The following is a 22,292-nucleotide window of genomic DNA, read 5'->3' as shown; positions in this document are numbered from 1 at the left end:
TAGTACTGATTGGGAACTATCCATTTGCATGTAAATCAGTTTCATTTTTTATTTTCCTCTCCTATATCATATGCTTTCTTCTTTGTCTCTTGTGTAACCTAAAGAGTCCCAGACTTTTATATATTGGCAGCCTTTTCCATTCTCAGAGCCTGTCTTGGAAATCCCTTTTATATGTGCTATACCCTTGATAGAGACTGGGAGACCAAAACTGAAGACATTCCCGAAGATGTTACTCTCCATCTCATATCTTAGTCATGGGAACATTGTTTTGATTTCTCCACTCCTGCAAATGATAAGGTGTTTCTCTCGAGCTGCTATGAATGGGTCCCAGGTCTTTTCCCTGAAGTATATTATAGTTGGGATGTTTCTCCCAGCACATGTATTCCCAAAAGTTTGGGTTTTTTTCCACTCAGATTTCAAAGAAATGGATGAATTGGGAACTCCTCACAGTATGGGCTCCCTAGCCTGGCTCTCATTGCATTAAGGAACAATGATGGATAACCACTATCTGCACTTCTGTTTCCTGCTGGTGTCTCTTAAGATTCCCCCATTACAAAGTGTAGGAATTATTAATTCAGGGAGCACTACAAAATATGGAATTGGATTTAGTAGGGACATTGTTCATAGTTATTTTCTCTGCATAATTTTTCAGTGTGTGAAGAGTGATCAGTCTGCTTCTCCCATGAGAACAGCCTCCACTAGTGCATGTAGTGTCTCATAGACTCATAGACTCATAGACTCTAGGACTGGAAGGGACCTGGAGAGGTCATCGAGTCCAGTCCCCTGCCCTCATGGCAGGACCAAATACTGTCTAGACCATCCCTGATAGACATTTATCTAACCTACTCTTAAATATCTCCAGAGATGGAGATTCCACAACTTCCCTAGGCAATCTATTCCAGTGTTTAACTACCCTGACAGTTAGGAACTTTTTCCTAATGTCCAACCTAAATCTCCCTTGCTGCAGTTTAAGCCCATTGCTTCTTGTTCTATCATTGGAGGCTAAGGTGAACAAGTTTTCTCCCTCCTCCTGATGACACCCTTTTAGATACCTGAAAACTGCTATCATGTCCCCTCTCAGTCTTCTCTTTTCCAAACTAAACAAACCCAATTCCTTCAGCCTTCCTTCATAGGTCATGTTCTCAAGACCTTTAATCATTCTTGTTGCTCTTCTCTGGACCCTCTCCAATTTCTCCACATCTTTCTTGAAATGCGGTGCCCAGAACTGGACACAATACTCCAGTTGGGGCCTAACCAGCGCAGAGTAAAGCGGAAGAATGACTTCTCGTGTCTTGTTTACAAGACACCTGTTAATGCATCCCAGAATCACGTTTGCTTTTTTTGCAACAGTATCACACTGTTGACTCATATTAAGCTTGTGGTCCACTATGACCCCTAGATCTCTTTCTGCCAAACCGAAACAAATAGTCTCATTTTAATGTTGTCTCTCCATTCAGATATTTCTACTGCAACCATCACCCGAGATCCTGGGAACACACAGAAAGTCAGGAGAAAATACGGTACCTGCAGGAGACACCCTTATGCATCAGAGTTGGACACCTTCTCCCCTACTCCATGTCAGATTCCAACACAACCAACTTCACCAACCCCTCCACCTTCATCCTGCTGGGCATTCCTGGCCTGGAAAGAGCCCATGTCTGGATCTCCATTCCCTTCTGTGCTATGTACACCTTAGCCATGTTGGGGAACTTCACCATCCTGTTCATTGTGAAGATGGAGCCGAGCCTTCAGGGGCCCATGTTCTATTTCCTCTGCATGCTGGCTATCACCGACCTGGTCATGTCCACATCCTCTGTACCCAAAATGCTGAGCATCTTCTGGTTCAATTCCAGGGAGATCAGTTTCAGTGCCTGCCTCACTCAGATGTACTTTATCCACGCCTTCTCAACGATGGAGTCTGGAATCCTCGTGGCCATGGCTTTTGATCGCTATGTGGCCATCTGCAATCCTCTGAGATATTCCATGACCCTGACAAACTCTGTTGTGGCCAAGGTAGGCCTGGCCGTGATGCTCCGTAGTGGCATACTCACATTACCCTATCCCTTCTTGGCGAAGCAGTGGCCATATTGCAGAACCAACATCATTCCCCACTTCTATTGTGGGCATATAGCCGTGGTGAAGCTGGCCTGCACTGACATTCGCATCAGTAGTTACTACGGCCTGTTTAATCTTTTCTCTGAGATAGGAATGGATTTATTTTTTATCGCTGTGTCCTATACTCTGATCTTCCGGGCCATCTTCCGTCTCCACACAAAGGATGCCCGGCTCAAAACTTTTGGGACCTGCATCTCTCATATTTGTGCCATCGTAGCTTTGTACATCCCAGATTTATTCTCCTCCCTCACACAGCGATTTGGCCACAAAGTGCCACTGCATTTACGTGTTCTCATTACCAGTATGTATCTGGTGGTGCCCCCGGTGCTCCACCCCATCATCTATGGGGTGAGAACCAAACAGATCCGGGTCAGGCTGCTCCAGCTCTTTACTCATAAAGAGACCTAAATGTTTTCTCCTTGTGCTCTGGCTCTCAGACTGAGATCCGTGCAGAGCTGCTTCATGCATGGTGATGGGGCCTCTTCCCTGAATCACTTACTGGACAGACAGAGAGACATTAAACCCTTCACTGTCCTTACTGTGCTGTGTCAATGTGATGAACTGGGGAGTCAGTCTATGCACACTACACTGCGTTGCCACCTTTCTAATTACTGGCAGTTGGATCCCTGAAATTGCAATCTTGCCTCAGCTCTTCTGTCAAGTCTCGACTCTACTGTGTGTCATCTGCCCAAGGCACTGCCCCTGTCCCTTGCTCCTTTCTTCCCCTCCCTTTGTCAGCTGCGACCCTGTCATGTCTAAAACCAATATGTTCTCAGATCTTATGGCAAGTTAGTTAAGGTCACTGGTTAGTGTTAAAATTTTAATGTTTATTCTTACTTTGTTACTAACTTTTTGGAGAGATAGATGTATTGGAGCATGAGCTTTCATGTGTGAATACCCACTTCATCGGATGCATCTGATGAAGTGGGTATTCACCCATGAAAGGTCATGCTCCAATACGTCTGTTAGTCTATAACGTGCCACAGGACTCTTTGCTGCTTTTACAGATCCAGACTAACATGGCTACCCCTCTGATCTTTGGAGAGAGAGAACCCGTTAGGACTCCTGGGGTCTATCTCAGCTCTGGGAGGGGGGTGGGATATAGTGGGTTCCAATAGGAAGCGGGGGTCTAAATAAGAAGATCAGAATGGCTGTTCCAGGTAAAACCAATGGTCCATGTAGCCCAGTAGCCTGTCTTCTGACAGTGCCCAGTGCCAGATGCTTCAGAGGGAATGAACAGAACATTACAATCCTCATCTGATTGATGTGAAGCAGCTTGGCGGAAGGGGGCAGGAGCCCCGAGCCCAGCCTGCCTCTGCTTCAGCTGGGAGAAGTTCAAGCCTCCAGCCACTATAGGAATCACCAAGGGAGGGGAAGAGCCCAGGCCACCCCGGCTGGAGCAGCAGAAGACCTTAGTTCAGGTTGGCCTGAGCCTTGGCCACAGGCACAGAGTGGAGGTGGGAGGGGAGGGATGAGAGAAGCCCTGTTTATATTTGTCCTCTCCATATTCCATACCACTGCTGCCGAAGGGTTGTCTCATTTCCCCTGTCTTTGGGCAAACCTCAGTGGGTGTCGTTTTAGTCTCTGCTCCCTGATGCATTAGGAGCTGGTCTCTTCCGTGCAGCCCCCTTACCCTTTCCAGAGATAGAGACAGGCTGTGCATCACCATCACTACATATGCAGCACCAGTGGTCTTCTCCCTCTTTGCTCATCTCCGTGGGCCACAGGGATGCTCCCCATCCAAACCTCACCCTGTCATAAACAGAGTGTTAAGGGTTAATGTCTCTTATACCTGTAAAGGGTTACAAGCAGGAAACTGGACACCTGACCAGAAGACCAATCAGAAGACAAGATACTTTTAAATTCGGGTGGAGGGAAGTTTGGGTGTGAGTTCTTTGTTCTTTGTTCTTCTCTTGGAGGTTCTGAGAGAGACCAGACATTACTACAGGCTCTCTAAGTTTCTTTTCATATAGTAAGTAAAACAGGCGGTTTAGGCTTTTTAATTGTTTTACACTATTTGCATTTGTGGATCTGGCTGGTTAACTTTTGTATGTGTAGTTCCTGGGAATATTTTGATTTGTATTGGTACTGGGGGGAAAGTCTCTTTCTGGTATCTGTAAGCTATAGGACCCTGTATATTGACATTTTGAAGTTACAGAAATAATTCTTTACTTTTTCCTTTCTTTTATTAAAAGATTTCTTTTTAGAGAACCTGATTGATTTTTTTTTCTGTTTCCTTTGTGTTATTCCAGGGGATTGGGATAACTCACCAGGACGGGTGGGGGAGACAGAAGGAGGGAGAGATAAAATCTCTCTCTGTTTTCCTTGAATCTGTTTGCCTCTTTGTGGACGGGAAGGGAGATGCTTCTCTGTATGGTGATTTAAGAGGTTAGATCAATATCTCAGGATAGCCCAGGGAGAGAAGTTCTGAGAGGGGGAAGGTGGGGGAATGGTTTATTTCTCCTTGTTTTGAGAACCCAAGGGGTCTGGGTTCTTGGGGTCCCCAGGGAAGGTTGGGGAGGTCAGAGTGCCCCAAAACACTACATTTTTTGGTGGTGGCAGCCTATCAAATCTAAGCTGATAATTAAGCATAGGAAAATTCATGCTAGTATCTCATTTTCTGAACTCTAAGGTTCAGATCTGAGAAAGAATGCTATGACACACCCCAGGACCCCTGGAATTTTTTATTGGGTTCCTGTCCCATGACTGCCTCGACCCCCTTCCTTTTATGATCCAAGCAGGCTGCATGACCTGAAGCCAGTTCATTTCTGAGTTCCTTCAAGGGAACAACATTACATGCTCATTCTCCAAGCACTTCACTTCCTCAGATGCCCTGATACCAAGTGGCGGGACCTAGTACCACCTTCCAGGGTGACGAACCCCAGAGGGCCAGCGAGTACTCCACCCTGGTCCCACAGCCCACTGGGGATATTGGTTGGTGGGTCCTTCATGGAGCAGTGAGCACAGGCAGGTACATGGCCCAGTTCACCCCCATTCCAGATGCCTGCCCATTTAGTGGCATGAGGCAGACCCTGGCGCATGCCTATGGAGAATGTGCAAGGTTGCAGCCCCTTTTCCTACACTTCCACAACTTCCACAGGAGGTTCTGGCTGCACTTTTCCCCAAACCTTTTCATCTCTGCTACCTGCTTTAGCTCAGCATACAGGATGTGGCCTGCAGGTCCCTTGTGTTACAGGGGAAATATACTCTAATATTAATCTGTAAACTTATTAATAAGACAAATAACCAAATCCATTAGAAAATAAGAAACTTATAAGAAAAGATATATAGGCAAGCAAGCAGGCTAGTCTATAGGGTACCACAGCTGCAGGATCCTAGTTGGTAATGACCAGGGACTTAGAAGTGATAGATGGAGGAAGACACGTTTGTGTATGGGTGAGTTAAAAAGGAAAGAGAGAGCTGGACCTGAATATATGAGGAAAGATAGAGAGTAAGGGGGTGGGGGGGAGAGAGAGCGAGATGAGAGAAAACCCACTGGAACAGGGACTCCCTGTCTCTGCTGTTCTGGGGAGCACTTTCCAAGGGAGACACAAACTCTCTCCCTGGTCCCAAACAGGCACCGTTTGTTCCAGGAACATTTCTCTCAGGGAAGATCAGATAGATTAATACTGGAACAAGAGCACTTGGGGAAACACAGAAGGCAAAGGAGACACATTTGGATGAAGAAAATGCCTTGTGGCACCTTCCTGGCCAGGCCCACTCCCCTTCCACATCTGAATAGCAGCTCCAGGTTTTCCGTCACAGTTCCACTGAAGCTTGTGCAGCTGGATGCTCACCAGCTGAGTGTGTTTGGGGCCCACGAACAAGACTGTTCAGTCCCTGCCTCTGCCTCTGGGTTTCTAGGCCCACTCTCACGGTGCAGCTTCCGTTCTAGTGCCTCCTTCTGGGAGCAGAAACCTGCCCGCCAAGCACCAAGGCCCTGAGACTAGCTTTGGCTCGGCTCCCCCACACTCTCCAATTGCTTCAGCCCACCCTTCCCAGAGCTCCCCCTTGGGTGCACTCTGGTTCCAGTTTCTCCATTTTGGGTCCCCTGATTGCTAAACCAAACAGCCCCAGGCCTTGTAAAAGGGGTTGTGTGACACATGGCCAGAAAGAGTTAAGCAACTTGCAGCCTATTGACCCAGATTCACCCTTTGGAGTCAAGTTAGAAAAGTATGTAAATGGTAATTAGGGCCATTCCACCTTAAGTAGGCTGGAACTTTTATATGTAGACTTTTATTATCAAAGAACTGGACGAAGTTCATGACTCTAGTAGTCTATGTTTACTGTCAGCTTGTTAGAGGTGACCAGTGTAACCAATGGTTTCCTGTCTAGGGCATTATTCGGTTAATTCAGAAATGAAAAGGAAATATTATTAGATAGAACTTGGGAGCAATAATATCATTTTCTATATGTCTCTGTAAAGTTTCTGGTGACCTCTCTTTAACTGCTTAATATATAATAACCTTATGTTAATCCAGGTAGTTAATTACCAGTGATGTTTAGGAAATAGAACAGGGGTGGGCAAACTTTTTGGCCTGAGGGCCACATTAGATTTCAAAAATTGTACAGAGGGCCAGTTTGGGGAGACTGCAGCCAGGCCCTTCTCCCTCTACAGGCAGAGAGAGACTCTGCTAGCTCCTGGCTAACCACCTCTTATATAGGCCCAGCTGAGGCCTGATTGGGGTGTGGCCCAGCTGCGGATGCTTCCCCAATCAGCCTAGTAGCTTTTCCCCTGCCACAACCCTCTCCCAGGGCTGTCTTTAAACCCCTCAAGGCAGGAGCGGGTGACCACCCCACTACACACACACACCCTTCAAGATCAGCACCCCTCGGGGTTGGAGAGTCTCCTGGCCTGGACCAGTTGCCCATGTGCCTCCAGAGCTGTCTGTTTCTTCTTGGAGTCCTCCAGCTGCTTCCAAAAGCGGGTCTCCTGCTTGGTGACAGCCGCATACTCATTCGCGAGGTACAAAGCCCTCGCTTCAGCATTGTGGTGGACCCGCTCTGAGGCTTCCAGCTATGTGCGCACAGGCCAGACTCCGCCAGGCCCTCTTCCCTGAGGGTCTGGGTGCCTATTGCGACTCTCTCAACAACCACCTGGGTCCCGGCCTTCTGCGGGGCCCAGTCCGTCTGGGTCTCTCTGTTCATAACTGGCGTGGCGACGGTCTGGGTCCTAGCATCTTGAGGGGTCCTCTCCATCCCAGCCACCACCTTCAACATGTTTGTTCCCATCGGGCAGACAGGCGCCTCCTCCTACCACTGCTCAGTCCCTCTGACGTGGCAGTGCCTCTTTAGATGGCCCAGATCCTGGCAGCCCCAGCAGGCTTCCTGCTTCTGGGTTGCCCGGGACTTTCTGTTCTTCTGTTGGTCCCTCGCCAGGCCAGGCCTCCCTGGGTTGCCTTGGGCCATGGCCCTTGGGGCAAGGCACTGTCACCATAGATGGCCCTTCCGCCCACAGGTCCAACACAGCAACAGTCTCCTGGCTTCCCTCACCCGGCAGACTGCCAGAGGGACCTGCCGCTGTCCCTATTATGTGTGAGGCACCCTGCCCCCAGCGCAGTAGGGACAGTTCCACCTTTTGTGTCCACACCTGGCACAGGCATCACACGCCTTCCATTCCATGCCAGGCCTCCTGGGCCTGGACTCCTCCTCCGGCCCTCGGTAGTTCCTCCTGAACTCCTTCTGGAGGACCCTTATCAGGGCCCTCTGCTCCTCCGTCAGCTGGGCCATCTGTCCATTGGGGGCCAATTGCATCTCCCACAGTCCACTATGGGTCTCCCATCCCTCCTGCAGGTCATCAGCCCCCTTCCTCTGGTGTGCTGACACTGGGGCCAACCCAGGGACTACACCTGGGAACTCCACATAGAAAACCCGGGTGCACCTGGGATCCATCATCCCCTGTGTCACTCCAGTGTCTCTGGGCAATAGTTCCGCTGTCCTTACTCTGGCCAGACCAATTCTGCCCACATTCTCCACCACTTGTAAGTGTGTGGGGGGCTCACCCCTGCAGTGCCTCCTGCTGGTCACTTCTGGGAATTAGCTCGTCCAGGCTCCGGAGTGCCGTCTGCAGGCCAGTGTCCTGCTGCCGCTTGGCCACCGTGTCCCTCCCGGACCTGGTGCTCTGTTATCTGGGGTGCTGCCCCCTGGCAGTAACCCCTTTCTCTCAGGGTCTCCCCTCTCTGTGGAGCCCCACCCACTATCCCCACCTCCCCTCAGTATCAGGCTACTGCCAGTCATCGTCTAGCCCCCGCACCCTGGGGCAGACTGCAGTATCAGCCTACTCATCACTGGCAAAGTTGGTTTGGACCTGCTGCCTTGGCCTACCACTACCCTTGGGCTGCCCTCTGCAACCCCCCGTACCTGTTGTCCTTATGCTAGGCCGCAGTTTGGGGCTTTCCAGGCTGGAGCTCCCCAGCTCCTCTGCCTTTTCCCAGCCCAGCTCCACTCAGGTACCCTGTCTCTAGCTCCCTGCAGCCAGGCCCTTCTCCCAAGAGAGAGAGACAGAGGGACTGTTGAGTTCCTGGCTCCCAGCCTCTTATATAGGGTGAGCTGAGGCCTGATTGGGGGCATGGCTCAGCTGTGGCTGCTTCTCCAATCAGTCTAGTAGCTTTTCCCCTGCCACAGCCCTCTCCCAGGACTGTCTTTAAACCCCTCAAGGCAGGAGCGGGTGACCACCCTGCTACAAGGCGTCTAACCCACAGAGCACCTCTTCTCCTTCAGCCGCTAAGGTTTGTGGGAAGGGGGCAGGGGCTCTTGGGGCAACCTGGGTCCTGTCTCAATACCCTGTCATGCATCGGTTCTCATCCCAGCAGTCTGATCCTTTCCATCTGAATCTGATGCCATCTTTCAACAATTTTTGTACTGCACACTCTGTCCAACTTTTCAGTCTGTGGGAACGGATCCCAGACTGTTGATGAATATCCTGATGGGTCTCATTAACACGTCACAAACAGCAGTCCAGCTACTCCTTAAATGGGAAGTGTGGATGAGGAGTCCTATGAAGATGTTGACACCTGTAATAGAGACAAAACGAGATTGCTTGTGACATTCACGGACATGATGACCACAGTGGAACGCCAGTTTTGGGGCTTGGAAAACAAGCACTGGGTGGTGGGATCATATCATCATGCAAGTCTGGGATGCCAAGCAGTGGCTCCTGAACTTTGGTATGAGAAAAGGCACTGGCACAGGACTGTGTAATGAGCTCTCTGCCATACTGTGGATCAAGGACATGAGAATGAGAGCTGCCCTGATGATGAAGTGTGAGTGCATGGTGAGTGCCCTGTGGAAGCTGGCTACTCACGACAGCTGCCAATCTGTCGCTAACCAATTTAGAGTGGCCAAGTTGACGTTGGATTCATGTTAATGCATGTTTGCAGGGCCATGAATCGCATCCTGGTCAGAAAAACCATGACTCTGGGCAATGTATGTGACATTGTGGATGGCTTTGCACAGATGGGTTCCCTAACTATGGAGTGGTGATAGTTGAGACACATATTCCAATTCTGACACCAGACCACCTAGCCTCTGAGTACATTAATAGGAAGGGGTATTTCTCCATGTTTCTCCAGGCATTTGTGGATCACTGTGCACGTTTCATGGACGTTAACACAGACTGGTCCAGAAAGATGGACAACACATGCATCTTTCAGGACACAGGCCTGTTCAGGAAGCTGCAAGCCAAGACTTTCTTTTCAGACAACAAGATCACCATCGTCAAAATGCCCAGTGTGATCCTGGGAGACCCTTCCTACCCCTTCATGCCTTGGCTTATGAAGCCATACACGGGAAGCCTTGACAGCAGCCAGGAGCCATTCAACAATGGCTTGAGCTGCTGCAGAATGACTGTTGCGTGTGCTTTTGGCTGTTTTAAAGGCCCGGTGGTGAGGTCTGTATAGGAAGCTGGACATGGCCGATGACAACATCCCTGTGTTTATAGCTGCGTGATGTACCCTGCATAATATTTGTGAAGGGAAGGGTGAAAGCTTCACTCAGGCACGGACTGCTGGGTCTCAGCGCCTGGAGCCTGAGTTTGAAAAGCCAGAGACCACAGCTGTTAGAAGGGCAAAGCGCAGAGCTGTGAGGATCAGAGATGCTTTGAGGAAGCAATTCCTTGCTGAAAGGCAGTCATGTTTGGTGCCATGCATGGGAGTGTAGTGCTCCCAATGCTCGTAGGCATCTCTGATTGCTCCATATGATGCACTGACTAGCAGTGCCTGTTGCTTTTATGGTCTATGCTTTCTTTCACTTAATGCAATAAAGAATGTTTCAAACAAAAAATGCATTTATTAATATTAAAAAAGATGGAGAGATGCACATGAGGTGACACATCTACTGAGGGTGTGGGAAAGGTGAAGGGAGGTGGTGTTTGGGGGTGCAGAATCATTACAGATTTGTGTACCTACAGGTGTCATATGCAATCTTGCTGTCTGGAGTGCCGTGTAACGGGTGCTGCACCTCATCTGAGCTGAACTGCCTGTGGATGGGCTTTGAGTGCTGTGGGTAATGGTTGGAGTCTGCAGGGCTGAACGGTGAAGGTGTACGTGTTGGAGGCAGCTGCAGGTGATATGAAGCAGGATGATGGGCAAACGGTGTTGGCGGTGACATGGGGTGCAAAGGAAAGAGGTTTGGGACAAGGACTGCTGTGGGGGGTGGGGCAGGCATGAAGCTGCTCTGTATGCAGTACTAGGAGCACCTGCATCAAGTCTGCTTGGCTCTCCCTAATATTTAGGAGCCTCTCAGAGGTTTCTTGCCAGCAGTCCACACTCTCCTGGTGCATACCCTCCTTTCACTGTCCCGGTACTCATGCATTTTTTTTTATTTTTAGCAAGAGACTGCTGCATAACTTCATGCAGAAGGCCCTTCTTGGTTTTTTGAGGCCACTTCCTGAGTCTGCACAGCCGTTCAACCAGCGGTAACAGGAAGGACTGTGATACAAAATATGGGCAACGAACTACCACTCTTAAGAAGGTCCCAGAGAAATAATAGGTGTGTACTGTGTAGTCTTTTATTCAATTTGAGATTAATTACAAGTTGAGCAAGGTTATTTCTGTTGTTTCTAGATCTGGAGCCCATAGGAACACAAGAAATAGCAGGCAGATAACACATGCAATAACAAAATCATCTATCTTGTAGTAGTTTTATTACAGTTACAATTAAAGTCATGGTTACTCAACTAAATAGCAATTCAATACAGACCTATGCACAAGTTACAAAGATAGTTATACTCACATCCTTGACAACAGTGTAAGAGGCTGATGGATCTCTCATGGCTTGATTAGCAGTAGAGGGATGGTTCCTGCTGCAGTCTCCCAGAGGGAGCTCAATTTGCCTATTGGTGGACACAGCTTTTTATACAATGGTTTTGTCTACAACTAGAATCTGTGCATGTACATGCTGTCATCGTTTCTCTCTTTCATATTGGTTTTCTTCCGTTGGAGACAGAGGGATCCCAAATCCTATAGGCTAAACAAATTGAGGTTTCACCTCCATTTTATGATTAAGACACATGCTGTTCATTTCATTGGTGCTGCAAATTTATGTCAAAATGTTACTGGAATCTTAGGGCAACAGGGTTTCACCTTATTTGTGTTTCTTTTCTGTTTAAATTCTTTGCATATTATGATATTTGTATATGTGTGTGTGTGTGTGTGTGTGTGTGTGTGTGTGTGTGTGAGAGTTCTCAGGAAGTTTACAACAAATAAAAGGAAGTATTTCTTCACATGACACACAGTCAACCTGTGGAACTCCTTGCCAGAGGATGTTGTAAAGGCTAAGATAAGAACAGGGATAACAAAAGAACTAGATTCCTTGAGGTGAGGCAGGCCTCTGGTTGAAGGGACTCTGAGCAAAGACTCATATCCTTTTGCTAGCCTATTCCACCGGGGCAGTGCTGTCATAAACAGATAGCTAAGGGTTAATGTCTCTTTCACCTATAAAGGATTAATAAACAGTGACCTGCAAACACCTGACCAGAGGACCAATCAGGAGACAAGATACTTTCAAATCTCGTGGAGGGAAGCCTTTGTTTCTGGGTTTTGGGTTTGGCTTTGTTCTCTCTGGGTCCTGGATGGGGCTAGAGGTGCAAACAGGTTACTGCCAATCTCCCTGCTACAGTCTCTTATCTATTCAGAATTGTGAGTAAGAAAAGGCGGTCATAGTCTTTTAATTTGTTTTTTTTTCATTTACATATGTGTACTTGCTGGAAGTAGCTTAAATTGTGTTTCTGCTGGAGAAAGTTTCTTTCTATTGTTTATAAGTTGAAAGACCCCGTAACTGTTTACCATCTAAAGTGCAGAGATAAACCTTTTACTTTTTTTCTTTCTTTTTTTATTAAAAGTTTTGCTTTTAAGACCTGTTGATGTTTTCTCCTAGTTAAGGTTCAAGGGAATTGGTGGGGAGAAGGGAAGGATAAATTTTCTCTTTGTGTTATATTCACGCAGCTTGTATTGCCTCTGGGTGAGGGGGAGGGTAACACTCCTCTCGGTGTGGTGATTCAATAAGTTGAATCAGGCGATCTCCTAGTGTTCCCAGGGCGGGAAGGAGCTGGAAGGAAGAAGGGAGGGGGAAGGGAATGGTTTATTTCCCTTTGTTGTGAGACTAAAGGAATCTGGGTCTTGGGGTCCCCTGGGAAGGTTTTGGGGGGACCAGAGGGTATCAGGCCCTAAAAATTCCTGATTGGTGGCAGCGCTACAGAATCTAAGTTGGTAATTAAGCTTATGGGAATTCATGCTAGTACCCATATTTTGGACGCTAAGGTCCAGAATTGGGAATTATACTACAAGTGCATAAGCCAGGAAAGTTCCACGAAGAAGCGGGACCATTGATCTGCTTGCATCTGTTAGGAATTCTTGAAAGGACTCACCTTACTTTTCTCTTCTAAGGAGAAAATTCTAGCCTTTGAATGTTTTCCTCTTTTGCAGTACGCAAGGCTCTTCAAAATTCTGAACAAATGTGTAATAACCTGCCTTGCATGGTGTCAAATATCAGAGGGTAGCCGTATTAGTCTGGATCTGTAAAAGGAGCAAAGAATCCTGTGGCACTTTGTAGACTAACAGATGTTTTGGAGCATGAGCTTTCGTGGGTGAATACCCACTTCCTCAGATACATGTGGGTATTCTGACGAAGTGGGTATTCACCCACGAAAGCTCATGTCCAAAACGTCTATTAGTCTATAAGCTGCCACAGGATTCTTTGCTGCTTGTGTAATGACCTGCTCCCTCTGCCTGACTGTGGCTATGTCTACATCACAGACCTTACAGTGGCACAGCTGTAGCGCTGAAGATGCAGCACTATAATGTCTCCTGAATGGCCATTCTATGCCTATGGGAGAGAGCTCTCCTTCCGACATCACCAAACCACCCCCAATGAGTGTTTCCCGCTCAGGCAGCGCTGACCACATCAGCACTTTGGTAATTTCACACTCGTGACCGACAAACGTTTTATTGAAAAACTTGCTAGTGTAGACAAAGCCTGACTTGCATGTTAGTAAAGACGCCTACTACCTCAAGTCCTGACATGTTTAAAAAGATTTCAGTGTCTGCTGGTTTCTTTCTCAAAAAGCCCAGATCTTGAATAGATCGATCTCAAAACTCTGTCGGAATCTCTTCTCGGAGTCCAGTGCCCTACCTGAGAGTTTCAACTCCTTGGGTGTTTCCAGTTGTTCCATCTCTTTGATGGCTCCTTTGTCCCTTCACCACAACCCTGTTATCTCAGCCCTCTCCTCCCATCTCCCCTCTGGTAGCCTGGGTTGGGCAAAGTAAGAAGGAGGCAAGGTCTCCACTTTAAGAAGGGAGGCGTGATTAGAACTAAAGAATAGTTACAAAACTAATGGAGAGCCATGCACTCCCAGCTGTGTGTCTGCTGCAGCCGCCACTCAATGGCCCATTCTCTTTAGACCCGATCTAGTTCCCCTTTATGTGCGCCCTGTTTTTACAGGCCCAGGACACACTTCTAACAGCCAGGTGAGGGCTGGACACTTCAGGCACACCCAGCAGTCTGTAATCCCCTTTCTTAGTGCTGTTACTCCTCCACTTCTCCTGTCTCCCTCTTTCAGGTTTGTTACACACAGTAGCTGTGTTTTATCTTAAGTTGATTTATAAGCTCCTTGGGACAGTGGTGGTTTCTCCTTCTGCATTTGTAAAAAGCCCAGCACAAGGGGCCCTGAACTGGACAGGGACCTCTGCAGCGGAAATCTTCTTAAACAATGCAGGACTTGAGGCAGTGAGTGTCTTCGCTAGCATGCAACTCAGGCTTTGTCTATACTAGCACTTTAAAAAAAATAACAAAAGAACCAGTGTGGTGAGGGCTACCTGAGTAGGAAATGCTCGTTGTGGAGTGGTTTGGTGATGTTGGTAGGAGAGTTCTCTTGAATAGGCTAGAGCGGCCATTCGAGAGACCTTACAGCAGTGCATCTTCAGCAGTACAGCAGTGCTGCAAGGTCTGTGGGGAAGACGTGGCCTCAGGCAGGCAGAGGGAGCAGGTTATTACACACTTTTGCAGAAATTTGCAGAGCCTTGAGTACTGCAAAAGAGCAAAACATTCAAAGGGGAAAAGTTTCACCTTATAAAAAAAAAGTAAGTTGAGTCCTTTCAAGAATCCCTAACAGATGTAAGCAGGTCAGTGGTCCCGCTCTTGTGTGGAACTTTTCTGGCTTATGCACCACCCCTGTGGAATGGGCTAGTGAAAGGACCTGAGGCCTTACAAAAAGGATCAGAACATGCAAAGCACCTTATTTGGGTCCATTTCATTTAGGTTCAGTAAAGAATAGAGACAATGGTACATAATAGACTTTACAGCATAATATTATATAAAAACCATTAATAAATAAAAATATTTAACATGTTTAACATCCCATGTCAACTTCTTTATTCTAAACATGATGATACTAATTAAAACACAACTTAGAGTGAATAACATTCATCTCAAGTTTAAGAGTACACCCTTAGTCGTTCTCTGGGACTTCTGAAGAGTGGTGGTTTGTTATCCCTATTTTCTATTCCCCTGGCCCAGGGTAACTCCAGGTCAATTTGAGGGAAGTGGCCATTTTTTTCAGGGTTTGAGTTTGTCCCATTGGTTTCAGTCTCCTCAGGAAATATTGCTCTATGCCTCCATGAACCCTGATCAGACTAAAAGTCCAAAGTTTTAGCCGGCCTCACCTTGGGAGAGGCAGTTTGTGTTTGTGCTAGGTAAGTGAATTGTGATTGTCTTTGTGATCATCTGTGTCATTGCTCTGTCTAGTGTTAACAGTGGTGCCTCTGTAAAATGTTGCATTTTGGCTTCATAAATGCTACGTCAGGATCACAGTCCTCCTCATATTCGCTGGCCGAGTGGAAGTGGCTACTGTCCTGGAGACATTTCAGTCAACCTATAAATAAGGTCTGCCATGACTCAAAAGCACACATGGGCATGTGATTAGATCGTATGATACTGAACTCCATTTTGGTACATGTATTTTGTCAAAAGCTGAGCTGGGAACTTGACTTGGAACAAAGGGGCTCCCACCATATGGACAGTGGGTGGAGAACTTCAACTCTTCCTAACACTCCTTGCTGACGAGAGCCTGTCATTAGCACAGCCCCTTTGATGAGAGAGTCCTGGGCCCCTCCTCTAGATTGGCAGTAACAGGAAAACTCAGGACGTGCTTTCAGAGAGTGAAGAATCCACAGAGTTTTGCCTGGCCAAACAGAGCCTGGCTGGGCTCTCCTCAGTCTGCTCCTGACCCATCTGCTCCACGAGCAAAGAGAGCCGCTTTAGGGCTAGAGATAGATATCATACCATGCATCCAAATTTACATTATCATCAAGTTTCAGGGTAGCTGGATCTTTGGGAGGGGGTTGTTTGGGTCCAGCACAGAGCTAGCAGCAGACAGTTGGAACAGAGCGTGGGTCACATCTCTTTCTATTAAGAGTGTTCATGGCCTTGCTTACCCGGTGTGTGAATGTCTCATGCCTGAGTAAGGGGAGAATTGCTGAGCTGTGCCTGAGGAACCAGTAACTCTGTGAGCCAATCTATGTTATGTCCAGTTGTCTGTGGTGTAACGTTGCTCCTTGCAACAAAGGGCTCTGTATCCCAGTGCAGATGGAGACAGTTTTTCTGCCACGTATGGACTGTGTGACCAGAAATGTCCACTGGCTTACCCTCAATGCCTTCATTTGTGAGTGTTCTCCTTGAGACATGAACAGCAGTTCCAACTTTGGGGATTTTACTGGGAGTCTCACACTATTTCTCACTTTCTGAAAGACTCAGTTTCTGAAATCAAGATACTTCATGGGAATCTCAGCTTTCAGTTTTCCTAAAAATGTTTATTTTAAAAAGTGACTTGCAGAAAACCTGAAGCAGGAGCAACACAAATGCTTAAAAACCATAGGCTCATGAAAATAAACACCACATTAGTGTATTTTTAAATCTCGTTATTTTAAACCAATCTCATGATTTTTGGGTATATGACACAAAAATTTTTCATAGGACTTGGCGATACAGCGCTCCTAGATCTGAAAAGCAACTACTAAACCACAATGAAATTAACAACAGTTTTTTAAAGTACATCAGAAGCAGGAAGCCTGCCAAAAAATTAGTGGGATCACTGGACGATTGAGGTGTTCAAGGAGCATTCAAGGAAGATGAGGCTGTTGCAGCGAGGCTAAATGAATTCTGTGAATTGGTTTTTGCTGACGAGGATGTCAAGGAGATTGGCACAACTGAGCCATTCTTTTTAGGTCCCAAATGTCAGGAGCTGTCCCACACTGATTTGTCAATAGAGGAGATTGTGATTCTGTACACCATATTCATCATACTGGTATTGATGACATGATTCTGACATAATTATGATGCATCAGGTATGAGGTATGTCTTGTGAGGTGTCATAGGAAATGTTATGATTTGCAGAATATGATTTAAATATGCTTTCTCTGGTAAACACCACCAACTAGCCTTCAGGTACAAAAATGAAGAAGCTAGAGAGTCTCGATAGCTCATTGACAAAGATAATGGACCATGGAAGACCATAGCCTTCCTGTGAATGTTTTATCCTGCCTATGATAATGGCTGCTATGACTCAGCAGGGCATGGAAGGGCATGGGACCAGACCATTTGACACTGAACTCCATTTTGGTACCTGTATTTTTCCACAAACAGGGCTGGGAACTTAGCATGAAAGAAAGGGTACCTGCACTATGGAAAAACTATGCAAGGTGGAGAGCGAGAGCGACATCATCTCTTGGCCTCACTCCTCACATAAGAGCACTCCTAAAAACACCTGAGGAACAAAGACTGAAGAGGGGTAAATGCTTAGTTTACTTGCAAGGTAATCTGCTTTGATCTGTTTTCTATCACTTATAATCCACCTTTTTGTAGTTAATAAACTTGTTTTATGCTTTATCTTTACCAGCGTGTTTTGAGTAAAGTGTGTGGGGAGAATCTCAGCTCTGTTACAAAGGCTATTGCATATCTTTCCCTGAGCTCAGAACAGCTCTGCAGCTGTTTTCCTGGCCCCTGGATGTTTAAACAGACACCAGACAGTGACAGGCCAGGTGTAATAGGAAACAACATCCATGTCCCTTCTCTTTATTGACTGTATCAACAGTCATTCTGGAGGTGGGATCAGCCACTGATATGGCCAACATACCAGTGGTTACCTGGCTGTCCATGAACACACTCACTTTGTTAATGCTGCTACCAGCCTTGGTCTCCTTTTCCCCCACTGCAAAGTCCTCCCTCACCAGAGCCTCGCCCATTGCTCCAGGCCTTACACCCTGTCTTACCCTGTCTCCTATAAAGTGGAGATCAGTAGCTCGTGGTGTCTCGAAGGTAAGGTTCCAGGATAGAATAGGTGACTGATGCCACTGTTCTTCACTTTCCATGTCATCAGCGCTGGAGCCGGGTGATGAACTGACCCTTCATTTGACAAAAGCCCTGATTATCCTTGCACAAAGGTGTTCGCTTTTCACACTGTACATGATTGCATTCAGCAGGGGCGGAACCAGCAGGGACATGTAGCCCAGAAGAATCTGAAATAAGGGAGAAGAGCGCTTTCCAAAACTGTGTATCACAGACAAGTCAATGTCTGGTGTATAGAAGATCAGAACAGTACAGAGGTGGGAGAGATAGCTCAGTGGTTTGAGCATTGGCCTGCTAAACAAAGCATTGTGAGTTCATTGCTTGAGGGGGCCACTTTGGAATCTGGGGCAGCAATCAGTACTTGGTCCTGCTAGTGAAGGAAGGGGGCTGGACTCAATGACCTTTCAGGGTGCATTCCAATTCAAGCAATACATATATCTCCATATATTTTACATCGGTCTTTACTACAGAGGATGTAAGGGAGATTCCCACACCTGAGCCATTTTTTAGGTGACAAATGTGAGGAATTGTTCCACATTGAGGTGTCAGTAGAAGATGTTTTGGAACAAATTGAACAATTAAGCAGTAATAAGTTACTAGAACCAGATGGAATTTACCCAAGAGTTCTGTGCCCGTTGACTGGTAGATTGTTAATATGATGCTAATTGTCAAACAAGGCTCCAGAGGTGACCCCAGTATTACAGGCCAAACTTCAGTACCAGGCAAATTGGTTGAAGCTATAGTAAAGGACAGAATTATCGGACACACAGATGAACACACTTCCTTGGGAAAGAATCAACACCATTTTTCAAAGAGAAATCATGCCTCACCAATCTATTACCATTCTATGAGTGGGTCAACAAACATTTGGGTGAAGGTGATTCAGTGGATATAGTCTAGTTGGACTTTCAGAAAGTCTTTGACAAGGTCCCTCACCAAAGTCTCTTAAGAAAAGTAAGCAGTCATGGGAGCAGAGGGAAGGTCCTCTCATGTATCCGTAACTGGTTAAAAGACAGGAAACAAAGGGTAGAAATAAAGGGTGAACTTTCAGAAGAGAAAGGCAAATAGTGGTGTCATCCTGCACAGTTCCCTGGGCTGTCAGCAGACCAAGGCACCGAGGAGCTTCCGAGGCTGCCTCCTGAGGACTGGCCACAATTCCCTGGGCCGCCGGCCAGTTGAGACGCTAAGGAACTGTTGGGGTTGCTGCCTATGGCTTGGCTAGCATTCCCTGAGATGATGATTATCACAGGTACACATGAGTAGGAGAGTAGGAAGCAGCCCTGGGAAACCATGGAACCATCTGGGAAGTGGCCTGTTACAAGATAAGTGTTCAGGCCCTTGGCTGGGACACAGGAGTTGAGCAGACCCATATCCACCCTGCACCCCATTCCCACAGTCTCTAGCCCCTAGACTTTATTGGTGCTCATCCTTACCTGGACCACTAGCCTGCTTAGCCCACCTGCCTTGATTGCTGGCCAGAGCCGACCCATTGGTTTTCCTGTCCTGTCCTTACTTGGGCCTGGGTCTCATGGAAGGCTTAGCACTCTGCCCTGATTGCAGGATGGAGCCCACTCATTGGTTCCTGCCCCACTCTGGCTGAGGGCCTGGGGCTCAAAGACTATTTAAATGCTCTGTCTGGCTTGCAGGTCACAGCCTACCACCCGTTGGCTGCCGTACTGTTCTGCTTGGCCGTAGGCCTGGAACACAAGGTGTAGGATATTCCCCATGTTTTGAGCTCACCTTTACAGGTATGCGGGAGAGAGGAGACTGACAAGGAGGGATGGCAAAGCAGCCTACAGCCCCTTGCTTGTGAAGCTGTCTTTTCCCTACACTCTCCTCAGAAATCCATTACCTAACCCTCACTGTCACCTACCGAACTCCCCTACATCTGCCACACACACCAATGTGCTGGAGTCACAGGGTTTCCCAGAAGCAGCTGTCACAGGAGGCTGTGGTAATAACCCTTTTATAGACAGATGTCAAAAGTGTTGCTCTGTGGAACCCTGACACAGCCCTGATCTTAGGGTCTCAGACTATCTGAGCACCTGGAATATATTTATCCTCTTGCCACCTCTGTGAGGCAGGCCAGGGCTATTATCCACCTGTGGCTTGGCCACGATGACACATGGAACACGAATCTGTGACTCAGGAGAGCTCGGTTTGAGCAGTGCCTGGCCCACAGGACCAGCCTTCCAGCCATCTGAGCGGTGAGAGGCCCAGCTGGATTCTCTTCTGCCACAGCAGAGCTCCCCACAGCGCTGCAGAGAGTGGGGATGGCAGGAGCCAGTTCCAGTGATTGATTCACTGTCCTGTTCTCCCTGTGACGTTGCACTGCATGTGCTTTATGAAAAGATGCTTATGAGTGTGAATACGATGTAACTGGAATATGTTTTGTGCAAAAGGTTTCTTCTAAGGTATCATTAAAAAGCTTATAATCTACTGAGTTTGTTCATCCTATTTGTTTGCTTGTATTATTTCTATGTCTGAAGTTAGGAGAATAAGATATAAACATGTATCAGTGATGTAAACATATTAAGTGGAAACCATTAAGGTTGCTTCAGGATCAATGAACTGTGAATGGCTCTGTTTACTTGCAAACCTTCCTATGTATGTGTGGCCCAACCCAGGAAGAATGGAGGCTGGGGTGTCACAGGACATGTGATCATGTCACCTGATACTGGAATCCATCTTAAATCTGGTACTTTTCCATTTAGAACAGAGGTGGGCAAACTACGGCCCTCGGGCCACATCTGGCCTATGGGACCCTCCTGTCTGGCCCCTGAGCTCCTGGCCTGGGAGGCTAGCCCCTGCCCCCTCCCCTGCTGTTCCCCCTGCCCTGCAGCCTCAGCTCGCCCCTCTGCCAGCACAATGCTCTGGGCAGCAGGACCGCCAGCTCCTAGGGCAACACAGCTGCAGAGCCTGGCCTGACCCAGTGCTCTGTGCTGTGCTATGGCGACGGCGTGTCTGGCTCCAGCTCGGCTGTAGGGCTGTAGCGCTGCCAGCCATCGGTGCTCCAGGCAGCATGGTATGGTGGCAGGGAGCGGTTGGGGTTGGATAGAGGGCAGGGGAGTTTGGTGGGGTGGTCAGGCGGCAGGGGTATGGATGGGGTTGGGGCGGTCAGAGGGCGGGGAACAGGGAGGTTGAATGGGGGTAGGGGTCCCAGGGGAGCAGTCAGGAATGAGAAGAGGGTTTGGATGGGGCGGCAGGGGCTGTCGGGGGATAGGGAGAAGGGGTGATTGGATGGGGCAGGGTTCTTTGGGAGGCATTTAGGAAGGAGGGGGGGTTGGATGGAGTGGTGGGGGGCAGTCAATAGCGGGGTTCTGGGGGCGGTCAGGGGACAGGGAGAAGGGGTAGTTGAATGGGGCAGGGGTCCTGGGGGGCCATCAGGAATGAGAGGAGGGGTTGGATGTGATATCGGGGAGCAGTCAGGGACGGAGTTTCTGGGGACAGTCAGGGGACAGGAAGCAGGAGGGTGGATGGGGAAGGAGTCCCGGGGGGCCATCAGGGAAAGGGGGGAGGATGGGGCAGGAGTCCCAGGGGAGGCAGATAGGCCATGACTCCCTCCCATAACTGGCCCTCCATACAATTTCCAAAACCCAATGCAGCCCTCAGGCAAAAAAGTTTGCCTGCCCCTGATTTAGAAGGAGGGGTGGGGACCCAGAGAGACAATAAATTCCTGCCTTGTACTAAAGCTATACAAGGTGGTTGGAGCAGGACAAAGAGGTGGCCAGTCATGAGAAAATCCCTGCTTAACACCTAAGATGTCTGCTGGAACTAGCAAGAACTGTACAGGGGAAAGGATTGGGCCCAGACTAGGAAGGAGACTAGTTTGTGAAAGAGGCTTATTGGACCATCTGTGAGGGTGAGAGGTTACCTCTAATCAGTTTCTTAATGTCTTAGACTTGCATGTGTTTGTCATTCATTTTCTTTGGAAACTTACTTTTTCTCTGTCTGTTGTTACTTGGAACCACTTAAATCTTACTTTTTCTATTTAATAAAATGACTTTTGTTTATTAGTGAACCCAGAGTAAGTGATTAATACGTGGGGGAGCAAACAGCTCTGCATATCTCTCCATCAGTGTAATAGGGGATGGACAATTTACGAGTTTACCCTGTATAACTTTATACAGAGTAAAACGGATTTATTTAGGGTTTGGAACCCATTGGGAGCTGGGTTTCTGGGTGCTGGAGTCAGACAACCTGCTAAGGTGTTTGCACTCCAAGCCTGCAGCTTTGAGGGTGTGACCCAGACTTTGGGTCTGTGTTTGCAGCAGACTAGTGTGTTGCCTCAACAAGGCAGGGTTCTGGACGTGCCAAGCTGGCAGGGAAAATGGACTCTC

General features: G+C 47.8%; 1 protein-coding gene across 1 annotated transcript; it reads left to right on the top strand.

The window, feature by feature from the left end:
* Positions 1–1,575: 1,575 nt before the first annotated feature.
* Positions 1,576–2,523, top strand: LOC127049861 (olfactory receptor 52E4-like). Its single transcript, XM_050951218.1, has one exon. It carries the CDS (start codon positions 1,576–1,578, stop codon positions 2,521–2,523), a length of 948 nt encoding a protein of 315 aa, XP_050807175.1.
* The last annotated feature ends 19,769 nt before the right edge of the window (positions 2,524–22,292 follow it).

The sequence above is a fragment of the Gopherus flavomarginatus genome, chromosome 1 (assembly GCF_025201925.1).
Source record: "Gopherus flavomarginatus isolate rGopFla2 chromosome 1, rGopFla2.mat.asm, whole genome shotgun sequence".
Lineage (NCBI taxonomy): Eukaryota > Metazoa > Chordata > Testudines > Testudinidae > Gopherus > Gopherus flavomarginatus.
This window is presented reverse-complemented; position numbering and strand designations above follow the sequence as displayed.

What these genes read in the sequence shown, in the direction of transcription:
- LOC127049861 (XM_050951218.1), top strand. Translation starts at nt 1,576, where the DNA reads ATGTCAGATTCCAACACAACCAACTTCACCAACCCCTCCACCTTCATC.